The sequence below is a fragment of the Lepisosteus oculatus genome, chromosome 5 (genome assembly GCF_040954835.1).
Source record: "Lepisosteus oculatus isolate fLepOcu1 chromosome 5, fLepOcu1.hap2, whole genome shotgun sequence".
NCBI lineage: Eukaryota > Metazoa > Chordata > Actinopteri > Semionotiformes > Lepisosteidae > Lepisosteus > Lepisosteus oculatus.
Window position 1 is genome coordinate 57,633,277 of NC_090700.1, and position 14,420 is coordinate 57,647,696.

A 14,420-nucleotide genomic window follows, 5' to 3' on the forward strand; every position below is an offset into this window, starting at 1 on the left:
TAACTTTTACAATCACTCAGTTTTAAATAAATTGCTTTCTGGTGTAAAAAGCTAATCTTGTAAAGTGAGCAGTGCCAAATGGAAAGTGTTTCTCATGGGTGATATTTAAAAGTCGGCAGCCTTTGTTCCCGATGATTTGAAGGATGAGCAAAAGTATAAAAACACTCAAAATGACAATCTCCTTCATGGATTTTTTTTGATGCCTCAGTCAACGGAACATCACAGTTAAAAAAAAAAAAAAGAAAGAATCTCTTTTCTTCAAAGAAACAAGTTGGATAGCAAAATGAGGCACCACTGGGGATGTGACCTTTATGTACTATATTCAAAGCCGGAGGAACTAGGCAATTTCCATTATCCAGTAATACATGCTAATGGCATGCTAAATGTATTGAAAATAAGATTAATGAGAAGAAAGTATTACCCTAGGCTCTGGTGTAAATTCAAGCTTTCAAATCAAGGGACCAATAAAGCAAAATCCGTCCATCCTAATTGGAAAAAGAACTCATTCCACAAAATAAAGCCTGCACCGCGTGGTAACCAAGCTGTGTTAAAGCACTGTAGCCTGCTTTTATTTAAAATCGAGACTAATACACTTAATAGAGAAATGGATTAGCTGCTGATCTTCCTAACCAGCGGAAGAGTAATCAGTTCCTCGAGCATGTGTCTGCTCAGTTTGGGACTGTCCCCTGTTGGCAGATTAAACTAATTAGGCAGTGGATTAGCCTCACTGTCATTCCTTTGTAAACTGCGACTCTGTGTGCACAAATGCAGAAAAATGGACACTAACAGCAACTTTAATGTACAGTATAAAATATAACCCCTATCTACAGCCACTTTGTAGTGCAAAGCAACTGATTGACTAGCCTAATGCCCTCCCTTGCACACAGAGACCATAGACCATGGGAGTTAACCCTTGTGTGAGAGAGGAAGACTTCCAAAAAGGCAAACATACAGGAGGAAACAAGCCTAAAAATAAAGAACTAATTTTTAATCTTTGTAACGGGGGCTTCGTGTTTTCTTAACAGCCCAAATTAAGAGATGAAATGTTTATAGATGCCAACATCCATTCCTCTGCGGAAGACATGTCTCAAGATAATACAGAATGATAGACGGAAAAAAATCATTTGTAAATGATAGCAGTTGCCTCGGGATTTATATTAGCATACAAAATGCAAATGTCGTCAGAGACCACAACTATGAAACGAAGGAATAATGAGAACTGCTGTCTCCGGCCTGGCCTGTGCGTGTCTGATGGGCAGTAACAGGGCCGTACCTGTGTAGTGCTCATTGCCCTGCGCGGCGCACGTCAGCAGCTGTGCCATCGATGACCCAACAGCCTTGGACGTGCTTCCCAGGTCCTGAGCACACTTCTCCAGCTGCACACAACATACGAAAACACAGCCGTCAGCGCAGTGACTTTCTTTTCACTTCCTGATCTTGCCCTGGTGCTGTTACATTAAAATCTCTATTATTCAAAAGGTGTGTTTTCTAAACATCAGTTCATGGTGACGTACAACTAAAAACATTTGGTAATTCAAGAAATACATTTTACTGGTTGAGGATTTTCACTAATTCATTCATATGAAATGATATGCAGTACAGGCTCAGGGTCATGACTTCTTTTTGAAGGGATGACATTGCAGATTAGTACCACACAATAAAGGAACAGACCCACAATGCCATTTTAGTGGGTTTTTTTTAAGTCCAAAGAAAATTCCTGCTTTGTCTGCAGTACGTGCCTGTGGTGGTCTTGATCAATTATTCAAAAACACACTTACCGACTCTCCTGGAAGAGGTTTTAACTGTCCTTCGGCGGCAGCCATCTTGGCATCCTGGAGTTCATTCTTCAGGGTCTGAACTGCAGTGAGGGCCGACTCGATCTCCATCGGACCACAGGCCTCGTGGGCCTTAACGACAAGCGCAACAAAACGCATTCCTTCACTCTTTGGAGTTTTGTGCTTAGGTTTAAATTGAATAAACAAAACACCAATACTAAAAAAAAAAACTATCCCCCATGGTTTAAAAAATTGAGATGATTAAACAACAGGATTAATTCAAAGAGAAGGAGTACAATGAATTACAAGCTTAGGTTGAAAAAGTCAAAGGTAAGATCAAATACATTCTTTCAGGACTACAAAAACATCCATTAAGGATGAAACAAAAAAGGGCTTCAGCCTTTGGTCACTCTCCCTGTACCTTCTGTGCTGCAGTCCTCAGTTCAGCCAGACAGGTGGCCAGGTTCTTGGCGCACTGGCCCAGCTGCATTGCTGCAGCCTGGTCAGTTACGGTTGGGACAGCGGATTTTGCAGACGTCACCATTCGACTTCCAGGCTTTGAAACAGCAGAAGGCAGAGTTATCTTTGCTTCATTGCAGCAAGACACATTCCCGAGAAACGCAACCTGTAGAAATGATTACAGGTGTACGCCAGACTGTTCCAGGTCTGCTAGTCACATGGGAGTAGATGGGGAGAAATGTGCTTGCGTTCTTCAAGCTGGAAAGATATCTAGACAAACATGTCTGTGTGCATCATGAACTGCATATAAATAGAGCTTTTACATTTATTTTAGCACTCACCTAAAATTACCAAGACAGGCGACAACGATAAAGATTTGTTAGGGGAGGTGTTGATGTACTTAGTCTGTCTGCTGCTATCCATCTGCTCATGAATCATCTGGCTCATGCTGCATACGCACGACCCGTAGCCACAGTACCTGTAAGAAGTTCTGGCTGGCGATGATGAGTGCGAGCTGGGCACTGAGGTCCTCTGGCTGGGCCTGGCTCCCCCTCACACCCTGAACCAGCTGGGGAATGTGGTCTGCAACAGCCTGCATAGCCACAGAACACAGACCTGCAGGTCAGCTTCAACGTGATTAACACAACCACACTGAGATACAGACTCATTGTTATTGCACTTGGGTGGTGGGGTGCGGTGACTCTGTGGGGGCGGGGAGGTGGCTCTGTGGCTCAGGATCTGTGCCTGTGGCTGGAAGGTTGCCGGTTCGTATCCCGAGGCTACTCCGTTGGCCCCTGATCAAGGCCCTTAACCCCAACTGCTCCAGGGGCGGTGTATAAATGGCTGACCCTGCGCCCTGACCCCCAGCTTCTCTCTCCCCGCCTGTGTGTCTCATGGAGAGCAAGCTGGGGTATTTCAAAAACGCAAATTCGTAACACAAGAAACGGTATATGGCCAATAAAGTGATCTTATCTTATTTGGATGCTTACAGAATACACCCAGATGCCTAAAAATGGAACAAAAAATGTGCAGGTTTTCCCTATATTGGAAAAACTATGTATTTCAAAAGACTCTATGTGCTACACTTTTAAGCAATGTCTACAAATACTGTAGCTGGGCTGGATAAACTAGAAAGGTACAAGTCAAAAGCAATCCATTTGCTCCTGCTTTTTTGTGCACATCTCATCTTTCCGACTGTAAATGACAGTCTCTGTTGCTGGAAATGCCAAAGCTCAAGGTCTTTAGTGCATGAGCTGTACAGAGCACATGCCCTGTTCTTCCTGCACCAGACCCCCCCGCCTGCGTCTCCAGTACCTTGCAGCTCTGGACCAGCTGCTGGTGAGCGGCCGTGTTCTTGTTGGATGCTGCTGCATTCTGGGATGCAGCGATGGTCTGGGTAGCAGCTGCCGCAGCCTGCTTAGCAGCGTTCTAGAAAAAAAAAAGTTTCCATAATAAACACTTATTAAATCAACACCAACATGAGGACACCCCTGAAACTTTAACTGGACCAAAGTGCCTGTAAGAACTAATCTTGTCTTGCCTTTTCAAGACAAGATTAACGAGAGGCTCATTGGCCTTGTTGGATCTTTCCGGTCTAATTAAGTTGTGCAAAGATGAAAGAAGGAAGATTTTAGGCAGTTTGACAGTCAAAGAGCATAAAATAAGTGTTAATTCATAGGCTGCAAGAGGTTTTATGTTTACAAAATGATACAGTGTAAGCCTTTAAAACCCAGTACTCCTTTAAAAAATACTTTTAACACATCAGGGGATCCATCTTGACACCTGTATTTCCACAGTGAGGATAATAATAATTGCTTACACTTATATAGCACATTTCTGGACATTCCACTCAAAGCGCTTTACAGGTGATGGGGACTCCCCTCTACCACCACCAGTGTGCAGCCCCACCTGGATGATGCGACAGCAGCCATAGTGCGCCAGAACACTCCCCACACATCAGCTACCAGTGGGGAGGAGAGCAGAGTAATAAAGCCAATTCAGAGGTGGATTATTAGGTAAGGGCCAATGGGAAATTTGGCCAGGACACCAGGGTTACACCCCTACTCTTTTCAAGAAACACCCTGGGATTTTTAATGACCCCAGAGAGTCAGGACCTCGGTTTTTACATCTCATCCGAAGAACGGCGCCTGTTTACAGTTTAGTGTCCCCGTCACTATACTGGGGCATTAGGACCCACATGGACCGCAGGGTGAGCGCCCCCTGCTGGCCCCACTAACACCTCTTCCAGCAGCAACCAGGATAGGGAACTGACACACCCCAACGCTCACATTAGCGCCTCTTTCAGAGTTGCCTGATATGGCAGGTAGAGATTGTACAGGCTAGGCTACACTATTGGACGAAGTTAGCAATGTGTAAAGGGAGCCAGGAAAGGAAAAGACGGGAAGATCACTAATGTTCTTTCATCTTTTTTAATCTCATGCAGGCTGGAAGGAACAATACACAACAGGGCAAAAATCAGTCATGCTTAAAAAAAACTCTTTACATGTTAAGTACTGCGCACAATATGAAACGCTGCTGATATTGGTAAGCCGCAAACTGCATTCTTTCATAGATTCATGAGAAACAAAAAAGAATTCCACCATCTGTGGGTGGATGAAAAAAAAGTTTCAAGAACAGAAATAGCTTTGTCCTGCGATACTAAAAAGAAAGCTCAGATGCTGTCCTTCCAAAGTGCAGAACAGAATGGCCTCAAACATTTTAAGACAACGCAAACATTTGACTACCAAAAACATTGACTTCCACAGAAGAGAAAATTAACAGAAGTGGGGGAAAAATAGCAGGTGGATCAAATAAAGATTATTGCGCCTTCTTTTGTGATCTAGAGAGAGAGAATAGTTGAGGAACAGAGAGACATTTCAGTGTCAAAGAGCAGGAAAATTTGATGGGAGCAGCAAAAATGGGGAAAATCTTGCATTTGAGAAAATAAGTCCTATAAAAGATGTCCTATAAGCAATATAAAAACAACTCAGCCTTAGTTTTAGATAAGTGAGTACTAAATTACAACCCTCTGCTCCCAGATATTTTTCCATTCCTCCAGCTGTGAAATTAGTGTTCATCAATACGCAGCCCTAGAACTGGAATGGAATATGAAAAAATGCAAAGCGGAAGTCAACAGCAGACTCATTCCTTCACACTGACAACAGCCCAATGCTTGACCTTCCCACAACTGTGCACGACTGCTAGGAATCAAAGGGCTGAGGTCAATTCTGACTGAAACAGAAATACAGACATAGAGAAATTGTTTCAGCTATTTCCCTCTACTTCGTAATGGTGCTCTTTGTCCTGGCCTTTATTTTAATCACTCCCAGCACACCTTGATAAAAGCAAAACGTCTATGACGTGGACATCCAGCTAATATATGTACTAAAAGCAAAATGCAATAGAGAGAGGTACACCAGCTCTGGCGAAGAGTGTGGCGCGATGAGGATGCTGAGCAATAGGTATAGGCATCTTGCTTAATCAAAATAGAGTCTGAAGCCCCCTGGGATGAGCCACCACCTGATGTAGCTCCCCCCCATTAGTCTCCCACTGCAGCCAGTCTGGAGGAGTGAAAGCAGATGGTGATTCATCTCCACAAGCTCTGACTGACTGGTGCTCTCTTTATGTGCTTCTCTGTAACTGTAAATTAAAACAATGTATGCTGTATAAAACGTACTTTTAAGTATATTTGGTGGTAAAAAAATGTCATTACTGATTTAATGACAAATGGTACTCCTCATAAGCTGTGAACATACCCAGAGCAGTCTTGCTTATAAACAAAACTTATTTAATGCGAGTTGGCCTGTAAGTGTACAGTCAATTTGTCCTGGCAAGAACTGAGGATGGTAAAACGCAGATCTCCAGCCCGACGGCTCTCAGATGATCTGTTTTTTCTGTTCTATGCCTGTGAGACTTGAAGACCCTAACTCACGCGACACGCGACTCCCATGTGACCAGTCTGTGAGCGCGGCCTCCGTCTCCAGGGCACCCACCGAACGTGCAGCGCGACACATCAAGAACTCCACAAAACCCGCGCATACAGAACATATTTCAGCTTTTATTTTCTCAAATGTGATTTTCCTTTACGCAGCTCGAGGCCTGAAGGCAGCCGGTTGAAAACGCCGGCCGCCTGCAGCCACTGGGCCAACTAGCTCGCTCCAGCGCCCACCAACAGTCCAGCATCAGAGGCCTCACCAGCAGGCCGGCCCTGCCGCCACACAGCCCAGCTGCTGCTTACCTCCAGCCTGTTGATGAGCTTCTTCTTGATGGCGTTCTGGGCGGCGGCGTTGGTGGCCACCCTCAGCCCCTCTGCCGCCTCCCTCAGCCTCTGCTGCTGGTCCTCGTTCTCGGGGTTGGCAGCGGCCCCCTGAGGGACACGGACATCCTGTTCAATGCCTGCTGGCACGGGGGGCTTGTTTCATAGCGACACTGGGTGCCGATATTTTATTTTTGTCCTCCTGTCTGTGTTACTCAGGCCAGATGTTCCTGTCCCAGCAGGAGCTGTGTTGGTATTGAAAGCAGTCTCCGTGAGACAATAGTTTATCCTTGGACAACTTCAGATAATTGTCATGCTGAAACCTCCACTGATTTGTAACACTGAGCCAAACCAAACTTATCCTTGTTCTTTTTGAATGTCACTTACAAATGTGCCTGACTGTGGCCTTAATGAATGTGCCTCACAAATGATTCAGAAATGAAAACTAATACCATTAGCAGGGCTCTACTGTATATTGCATTGCTATTCTTATATGGATTTAGGGTTAAGCTTGGTGCAATTTAGTTAATTAAGAGGCAGCCTGGAAAAGCACTGTTAATGCCACCCAGATCTTACCAGCTAAAGCAAACAAACACAAAATGTGATTTAGTGTCTATAAAGCTTCCAGGTGATGCATACCACTAATGAATATTAATGAGTATTTAATATTCTTCTGACTTACCCTTTTGCATACATTAACAGCAAAGCATTATATCAAATGATATCGTGCATTTGCTAAGCAGCATCTCCAGCAAAATTGAAGGCACAAGCAATCACTGTGAAACATGTCCGATAAAACTGTAGAACTGCAAAGGCATAAATTCTAAATATCTACAATTCACAAGGTTCTTATAAGAACTGCTATGGGCTGCGGTGACTTTTAAACCAACTTCCATCAGCATAGCATTTCACTCATATTTCTTCACTGCATAAATCTCCCATCATCAGGATAAATATCTTCCCACAAACAAAACACAGCCCAGAGACTGAACAACCTTCTTTACAATGCATGGACTGTAGACCGAATGGGAGACTTTTTGGAGCAATCCTAAAGATAGGCATCACAATGGGTCAGTTTACCCAAAGCAAGAGATGAAAAACCATCACAAAAGAAACTTATTTCCATATTTCATGCGTTTAGACAACTGCCTGACTAAAAGCAACATGCAATAATGCACCTTTTCCCTTTGTCACTCCTTTACCTTCCTTAAACAGAACGAGCAGAAGACTCCATGTCAGCCTGTTACTGTATGTTCTTTCATGGCACAATGGGAACAATGTGCTAAGACATGACAGAGAGGTTTTCATTCCTGGCTTTTGCCAATTTCCTGCCGCATTTCTCAAGCCGGAAACTGTGCTCTTACAAAACAGCTTTTGGAACAGTGGAATAAACACGAGGTGGAGGTGAAATGTCAATTTTGAGCTTAAACGTAATAACGCAGTATCATGGAACCAGACCCATGAACATAAATCACAGAAATCATTTTCTCATTTCAATTAGTTTACCATCTAGGAATTTGCAGCATTTTCTTAAAAACACTTAATTGTACTATACATTTAACCCAGATTTCACCACCTCCTCATTTTCTTTCCTCCATATTTGGAGCAAAGACAAGTACAATGTATCTTCCCTCAGCACAACTAAGAAAATATATTTAATTCTCAACTGTATACTATAAAAAAGCAAAGAGGCATTAAAGAGTCAGTTTTTTTATGGTTACCAAGGAAACAATCAGCACTGTATTCTCATATCCCTTAATAAAGCCAGTGATGATGTGACTAATGTGCCACAGATCAAAAGCATTAGCGACAAGTGATCAGCTATCTTTTCATTTGCCTTGGTATTTCACATTAATAATATCCTAGTAATGCCCAGGATATTGAAAGGTGATAAAGAGTAATTTGTGATGTTATTTCACATTTCCAAAGGGGGACTTGAACCGGAAATCAAGCGAGTTGATCCCTTCAAACACTTTTACACAAAGCAAAGTGTTACATTTGGAAAAGAAACCAGGTTTATCATTAAACTTACACACAGCGAAAAGCACTGCACCTTACTGAATTAGAATGGGTAACCGCATGGGAGGCAGTTTTTCACTGACAAGAAGTCTCCATAAGACAAAGGGATGATATGAAATTTACGTAACAGCTGTTCTATGCGTTTTATAACATGAACAAAAAAATCAGTTCGAATCATTTTAGTTTTAAAGAAGATGCCGATCGCTGAAAGATCACACTGACAGAACTCTGAAGAATTCCAACATATTGAGCCCATATGCTTCCTATTATTTTCAAAGTGAAAAGGGTGCCTCTTTCTGAAAAAGCCTCTTTTAGTTCTATCATGCCATTTTGCAATCACTTTGGATTAAAATGCAATTCATGTGTTAAGTCTTTTGCAGAGGCTGTGGCATACAAAGTCACCTGGAACAATTTCTTGAGGACCTAAGGTCTTCTGGATTTTGTTCCAAACAGAGTAGTCAATTAAACTACTGCATGTCCTTTTTTAGTCTTTAATTTTGTAAGATTTTTTAATGGTTTTTTTACAACTGCTTAAACACAGCATTCACTTCATTAAAGCTACAGATATCTATAAAACACCTCAAAGTCTGGATAGAAGAACAGGTGTTGCACGCAGTTCAATAATTAGACCCATTATGCAACTGAGAGCTTGGGTCAAACAAAAATCAGATGTCACATGGCCTTTCAGGAAGCAAGTTTGAAACTCCTAGATTGGATAACCGGCAGTCTTTGAGCAGATTCAAATTTGAAAGCTTGACAGAAAGATCGTTCATCACAAGCTTCAAACAAGCTGAGCAAGGGAGGAATGAGTGAAACACATTTATGTCTCTGTCTTTTTTTCTCCCCAAAGGCACAGGCTTCTCAGGGGATGTCAGGAGCTGTTTTCACTCTTGCCTACACTGAATAGGTCACCTTGTATTTAGAGAAAACAACCTGCTCTTGCCAGAGAATTCTGGGAAGCGGTCTTAAAAAGAAAGGTCGCAAGCATACGTTTTTGAGAAGGGTGTTTTCTAAACAAAACAGGTACATTCGGCTCGGCAAGTATATGGAAACACTTACCTCAAGAATTATAAATCCAGAATTGCTATGCAGAAAGTACATTAATCTGGGATTATAAAACGAGACTGTCAACAGAACCCCAAATTAATTTCAGATGAAGCTGGGAGGGAAGACAGATTGGCAAGGTGATTCATCAACTTACACGCCTTACCTCTTTTAACACCACCCCAATGCATGGAATTCATATTAATTCTAAACTTCAATCTCAAGATTTTTAGAAAATTATTACAGATTCATGAATCTGTAATAGTTGGAAGTAATATATTATGAAAACTTAAATGCAAATGGAGTGTGCAGACAATGTGGATCAAGATGTGCTCTTTAGTGTATTCTTGCCCATTATTTTGACCATTTTTCCTGCAGTTAATATATTATTTCTGCATCATTCTGAAAGTTTTTCCAGCAGGATTTACTAAGGGGATTTAGGAATGAGCCTTCTACAATTAATAATTCTAAGAGTTATTTGGCACACTATCACTATGCTCATACTGTTAGCCAGTGAACTTAGAGAGGCTGAAGAAAGAACAACAGCTACTGCTGCAGTCACTACAGGGTGGCACCTTTACATCTTGGTGGACAGGGCACAAGGAGTAAATTTAAGGGCAACTCGGTGACAGCTTGGGCTTGAACCAGTAAGGTTCTGGGAGGAAGTTGGTCAACTTCACTATTTCAACTGGAAAAGCAAAAACCATTAAACAAGGATGAGTCTCTCTCCATCTCATTACCTTTGCAGCCTCAACCATTCGGGCTGTAGCATCAGCCAGGAGCTTAGCTGCAGCAAGAAGCTTCTTGGAGTTGTCCACATCTATTTCGGCCTCAGCGTCCGACCTCATAGCGTTCACTAAATCCGAGGTGGCCTGGGCCAAGACTCTTGCCTGACGGACCATTTCCCCTGCAAACCACAAGACAAACAACGGAATAAATCAGGCACAAAACGTTCAACATCTGTTATAAACAAGACGAGACAGAAATAAAGATGTATCCAAATCATTCCTTATATTCTTAATGAAGGGACAGCATTACCCCTTTCAAAACCTATTTGTTTGGCATCAAAATTCAGGGATCTGGCACGGTGTTCCAGAGTCATGTGCCAACAACCGAGAGCGGGCTGGAATAAAGAAAAGAGTTTCTCTGATGTTTTGTTTTAGACAAGTGCATCAAGCAAGTAAACCTGCCAAAACTCAGTTTATCTCAATCTAAGCAAGGGCCAAGACTTTGAATTGGAAAGTGGCCCACTTTCTTCTTATGAACCTTTTTCCTAAAACCTAATAACACACAGTTTTCAATATTGAATTCAGAGCTTATTTTATGACTTATCACAGGCAAGTTGTAAACCCTGAAATTTATTTCACCTATACCCTCCTGTGAACCCTCAAGCTCAAGCTATCCCAGTCTGTGGTATTGTACAGAAGAATCGCATGAAGGAAGGGTTGATGGTCTATAAGGAATCCGCAATTCCTGCTAAACACATCAACTTGACCCAAGGCACATTTTTACATACCTGAGCCAATGGCCTTCTGCATTACATCTAGCAACACTAACACAGACACTCACCCCATTCCCAGAAATGAAAGGAGTCAAGGGTGGCAAGTGGTTAGTTCCCCTGCCACACAGAATTTGGGTCCTGTTCCCACCTCACAAAGAGATAACGGGTGTCTTGAAATGTTCCCTGTGCGTGTAGCTCAATAAGTCTCTGCGTCACCCAGGGCACGGCCCAGTTTTGGTTCCCTGTAGTTCTGGGATTGGCTCTGGGGTGCTGCAACCCTTACCAGGAACAGGTGACTTTCTGATAAGAGCTGGGTAAATGCAAAAAGTCACAGCATCCCAATTCACACATTATACACTCGCTGCCCGGTGAAGGAGACTCTCTCGGTACTCACCAGCGTCCCCCATGGAGCTGAAGATGCTCTCCGTCACGGTCATGATGGTGTCCGTGGCCTGGTCGTAGCGCCCGATCGGCTCCCCGCGGCTGGCGTAGTGGCGGACGTGCTGCAGCAGGTCACTGAGGGCCTGGCTGACCACGCTGGCTGCTGCGCTCACCTGCTGCAGCAGCTCCCCGTCCTCGGTGGCGGACTGGCAGGCCTTGACGCACCCCTCCACAGAGCGGTCCACCAGCTTCCCGGCCTCGATCAGCTGCTCCTGGCACACTGGGGAGCTGATAGTGGGGCTCACCACCTGCGGGAAGAGCAAGAGGCAGCAGGGCAGTGAGGCGCAGACACAAATAAGATGGGCACAGAGCTCCACATACAAACAAGAGGGGAAAAATAAAAACAGACTTACTTGATTCCCAGACTTATTCACAACTCAACATCACACTACCCTCAATGGATAGCAGTAAATTAAACACACTATCAAGAGGGCACCTTCTGCTTTATCTCATACAGTATGTATAATTGGGGTTAAATGCAATTATGAATCACCGCCACCTAATGTAGTTTTTTCAATAGCATGTTTGATTGAGTCTTCATACCACTGCAACGGGCAATTGTTAACAATTGTTGCAATTGATAAAAATTATTATATATAATGTATCACATACAGTATAACACAGTATATCTATAATTACCAATTGAAACATTTGATGATAGCTTGTTGCAATGATAGGTTATCATTGCAACAATTGTTAGGAGTTGATTATAATTATACAGTACATCTTACAGACGTTACAAGTCATCCCTGCAGGAGCAGGCACGCGGTGGAGATGCTACCTTGGCACAGGCGACGAGCTGCGACGTGGAGAGGGCGCACTGCGTGGCCGCAGCAATGACCCGGTTCTGCAGGACGGTGTCCTCCGCCACCTGCGCCACGTTCTTGGCCTTCAGGACGAGCATGGCCGCGGCGTTTGCCACAGCTTTGGCCAAGTTCATCAGCACGTCCTGCACGACACCCAGACCAAACATGAAAAACCGCCCGACGGGCTGCATCCGGAGCACACGCAAATCGATTCTGAAACGCCTCCAAACAGCATGGCGTGTACAACAAGGATCGGCACAAAGCACATCAGGTAAAGGGCACTAAGAAAAGAAAATACTCTGCTAAAGAAGCATATAGTTGATAGTGATGCTGGAAGGGATCAATGGTACTGCCAGGGGACTACATATAAAACCAGCAGGAAGTTATCTTAACACTTCCTGGGCTGTGTGATGACAGGAGAATACTGAGGTTGAGCTCGACCGGCCAGTTCCCTACTGCTGAACTCCAGCAGGTGCACAGAGAAGAGCCTCGCACATACATGGGAATTCTTAATCGTGCTGATCTCTTGGGACTTGCACGGTACAACAGACAACACCACACAATGTAGACAGTACACTACAAACATCATAAATAATAACTACATATTTATTGTTCTTGTTGTAGTGAGAAAAGAACAGCAAAAAGCACATAGTGCAGATGTGTATTGAGTCAGTTAAGCAAAAACCAGGTGCAAACTAATGAAACTGGGGAAGCTACTGCATATTGACTAAGTTGGGGAAAAAACAGATGACCTTTGTCTATGAAGAGCTGATAATTACGAACGAAGGAGCCCAGGATTTAAACACAGCACAAATGGCTGTATCTGAAGAATTCATAGCTGGCCCACCCTGAAGTCACGTCCTCTTACCTGGAACCTCTCGTCCGTTTCGCTCTCGCCGATGTGGCGGAGCAGGTCCCCGCTGGCCTGCCCGATGCTGCCAGCAGCAGTCAGCACGGTCTGTCGAGGCTGGAGGAGAAGAGCAAGGTTACACAGCCAGGTCTCTGCAGGGCCGACGCCGAGAAAGCAATTTACATACAGCCGCATAAAGGATTCTTCAACTGATTCCCTCAAAGTACCAAGACTGCACCCAGCCTGATCCACTTCACTTTGAACTTTTACATACAATACACACCAGCCCCAAAACAAAGATGTATACATATATTTATATACATATTTTATACACTAAAGGAAACAATTAAGCAACCACAAGGAAAATTAATTTGACCAGGAGTAAAAACCCAAGTTACATCCTCCCATTTGCTCAAGATTTACATGTCTGAATAAGTTATATATACACATTTCTTTACAGCTTAGAAAGATATTTAATTCAAGTATGAGACCCCTGTGGAAGTGTATTTGAAATTCGTTGTGCATGCTAAATGTGGTTGAATGTCTAATGAAGCCCTGTTTTTACAAAGCTTCTTTGTTTCATATTGTACAAAAAACACTTACCAAAAATACCTAAGAAACCGTAATTAAAGGCAAACAGTGACTTAATACAAGTGTGTTTGCAACAGAAACACGTTTGCATGGGGGAGAACCATAAGTAAATTGTCTCAGTTTTTCTTTGGTTCTGGATTTTGGATGTTACTTTCTGCAAACATTTTTGTGTTCATACAAGGTATTGACAAAGTCAACAGAGAAGACTTCTTCAGAATGAAAGTAGTATGGGACAAGCTACCCAGTTACTGTTAAAGCAGATACCCTGGTGTCTCTAACGAAAAGGCTGGATGAGACCCATGAATATATTAACCATGAAAAGAGCTAGATGGGACATGAACATGAGAACTTCTCAACTGATATCTTGCTCCAATGTCAGTGCTCTGTTGAACTGGAGGTCACGGCAGGGGGTGGCGCCCTCATGCCAGAGGAGCAGGGGAAGGACCCCTCTCTTACCTCTCCTGAAGCTGGTTCCACAGCTTTGAGCAGGTCAGACACGGCCCCAGCCAGAGTGCGGGCAGCGCGCATCAGGTCCTGCCCGCTGCCCACTTCGTCCTCCATCAGAGCGGCCAGCAGCTTCACGCCTTTGGACATCTCCGTCAGGTTGGAGGAGATGGTGGTGATGGCACAGCCGACAGCTGTGTAGTCCGTGTCAGCGGGGTCGCCTGTGGCAGGAGAA

At 43.6% G+C, this 14,420-nt stretch overlaps 1 protein-coding gene across 5 annotated transcripts in view; it reads right to left on the bottom strand.

Annotated features, from left to right (window-relative positions):
• The window catches only part of tln2b (talin 2b), a 135,635-nt gene that overhangs the window by 35,195 nt on the left and 86,020 nt on the right, over positions 1–14,420 (bottom strand). For all 5 annotated transcript variants that reach the window (XM_015343674.2, XM_069190710.1, XM_069190711.1 and 2 more), the window contains exons 17-27: positions 14,198–14,406; positions 13,169–13,267; positions 12,276–12,443; positions 11,448–11,742; positions 10,293–10,459; positions 6,472–6,600; positions 3,549–3,662; positions 2,713–2,826; positions 2,197–2,331; positions 1,779–1,907; positions 1,274–1,376 (exon numbers count right to left, since the gene is read on the bottom strand). In XM_015343674.2, the coding sequence (XP_015199160.1) occupies positions 1,274–1,376; positions 1,779–1,907; positions 2,197–2,331; positions 2,713–2,826; positions 3,549–3,662; positions 6,472–6,600; positions 10,293–10,459; positions 11,448–11,742; positions 12,276–12,443; positions 13,169–13,267; positions 14,198–14,406 (1,662 nt within the window). The remainder of the gene's footprint in view (positions 1–1,273; positions 1,377–1,778; positions 1,908–2,196; positions 2,332–2,712; positions 2,827–3,548; positions 3,663–6,471; positions 6,601–10,292; positions 10,460–11,447; positions 11,743–12,275; positions 12,444–13,168; positions 13,268–14,197; positions 14,407–14,420) is intronic.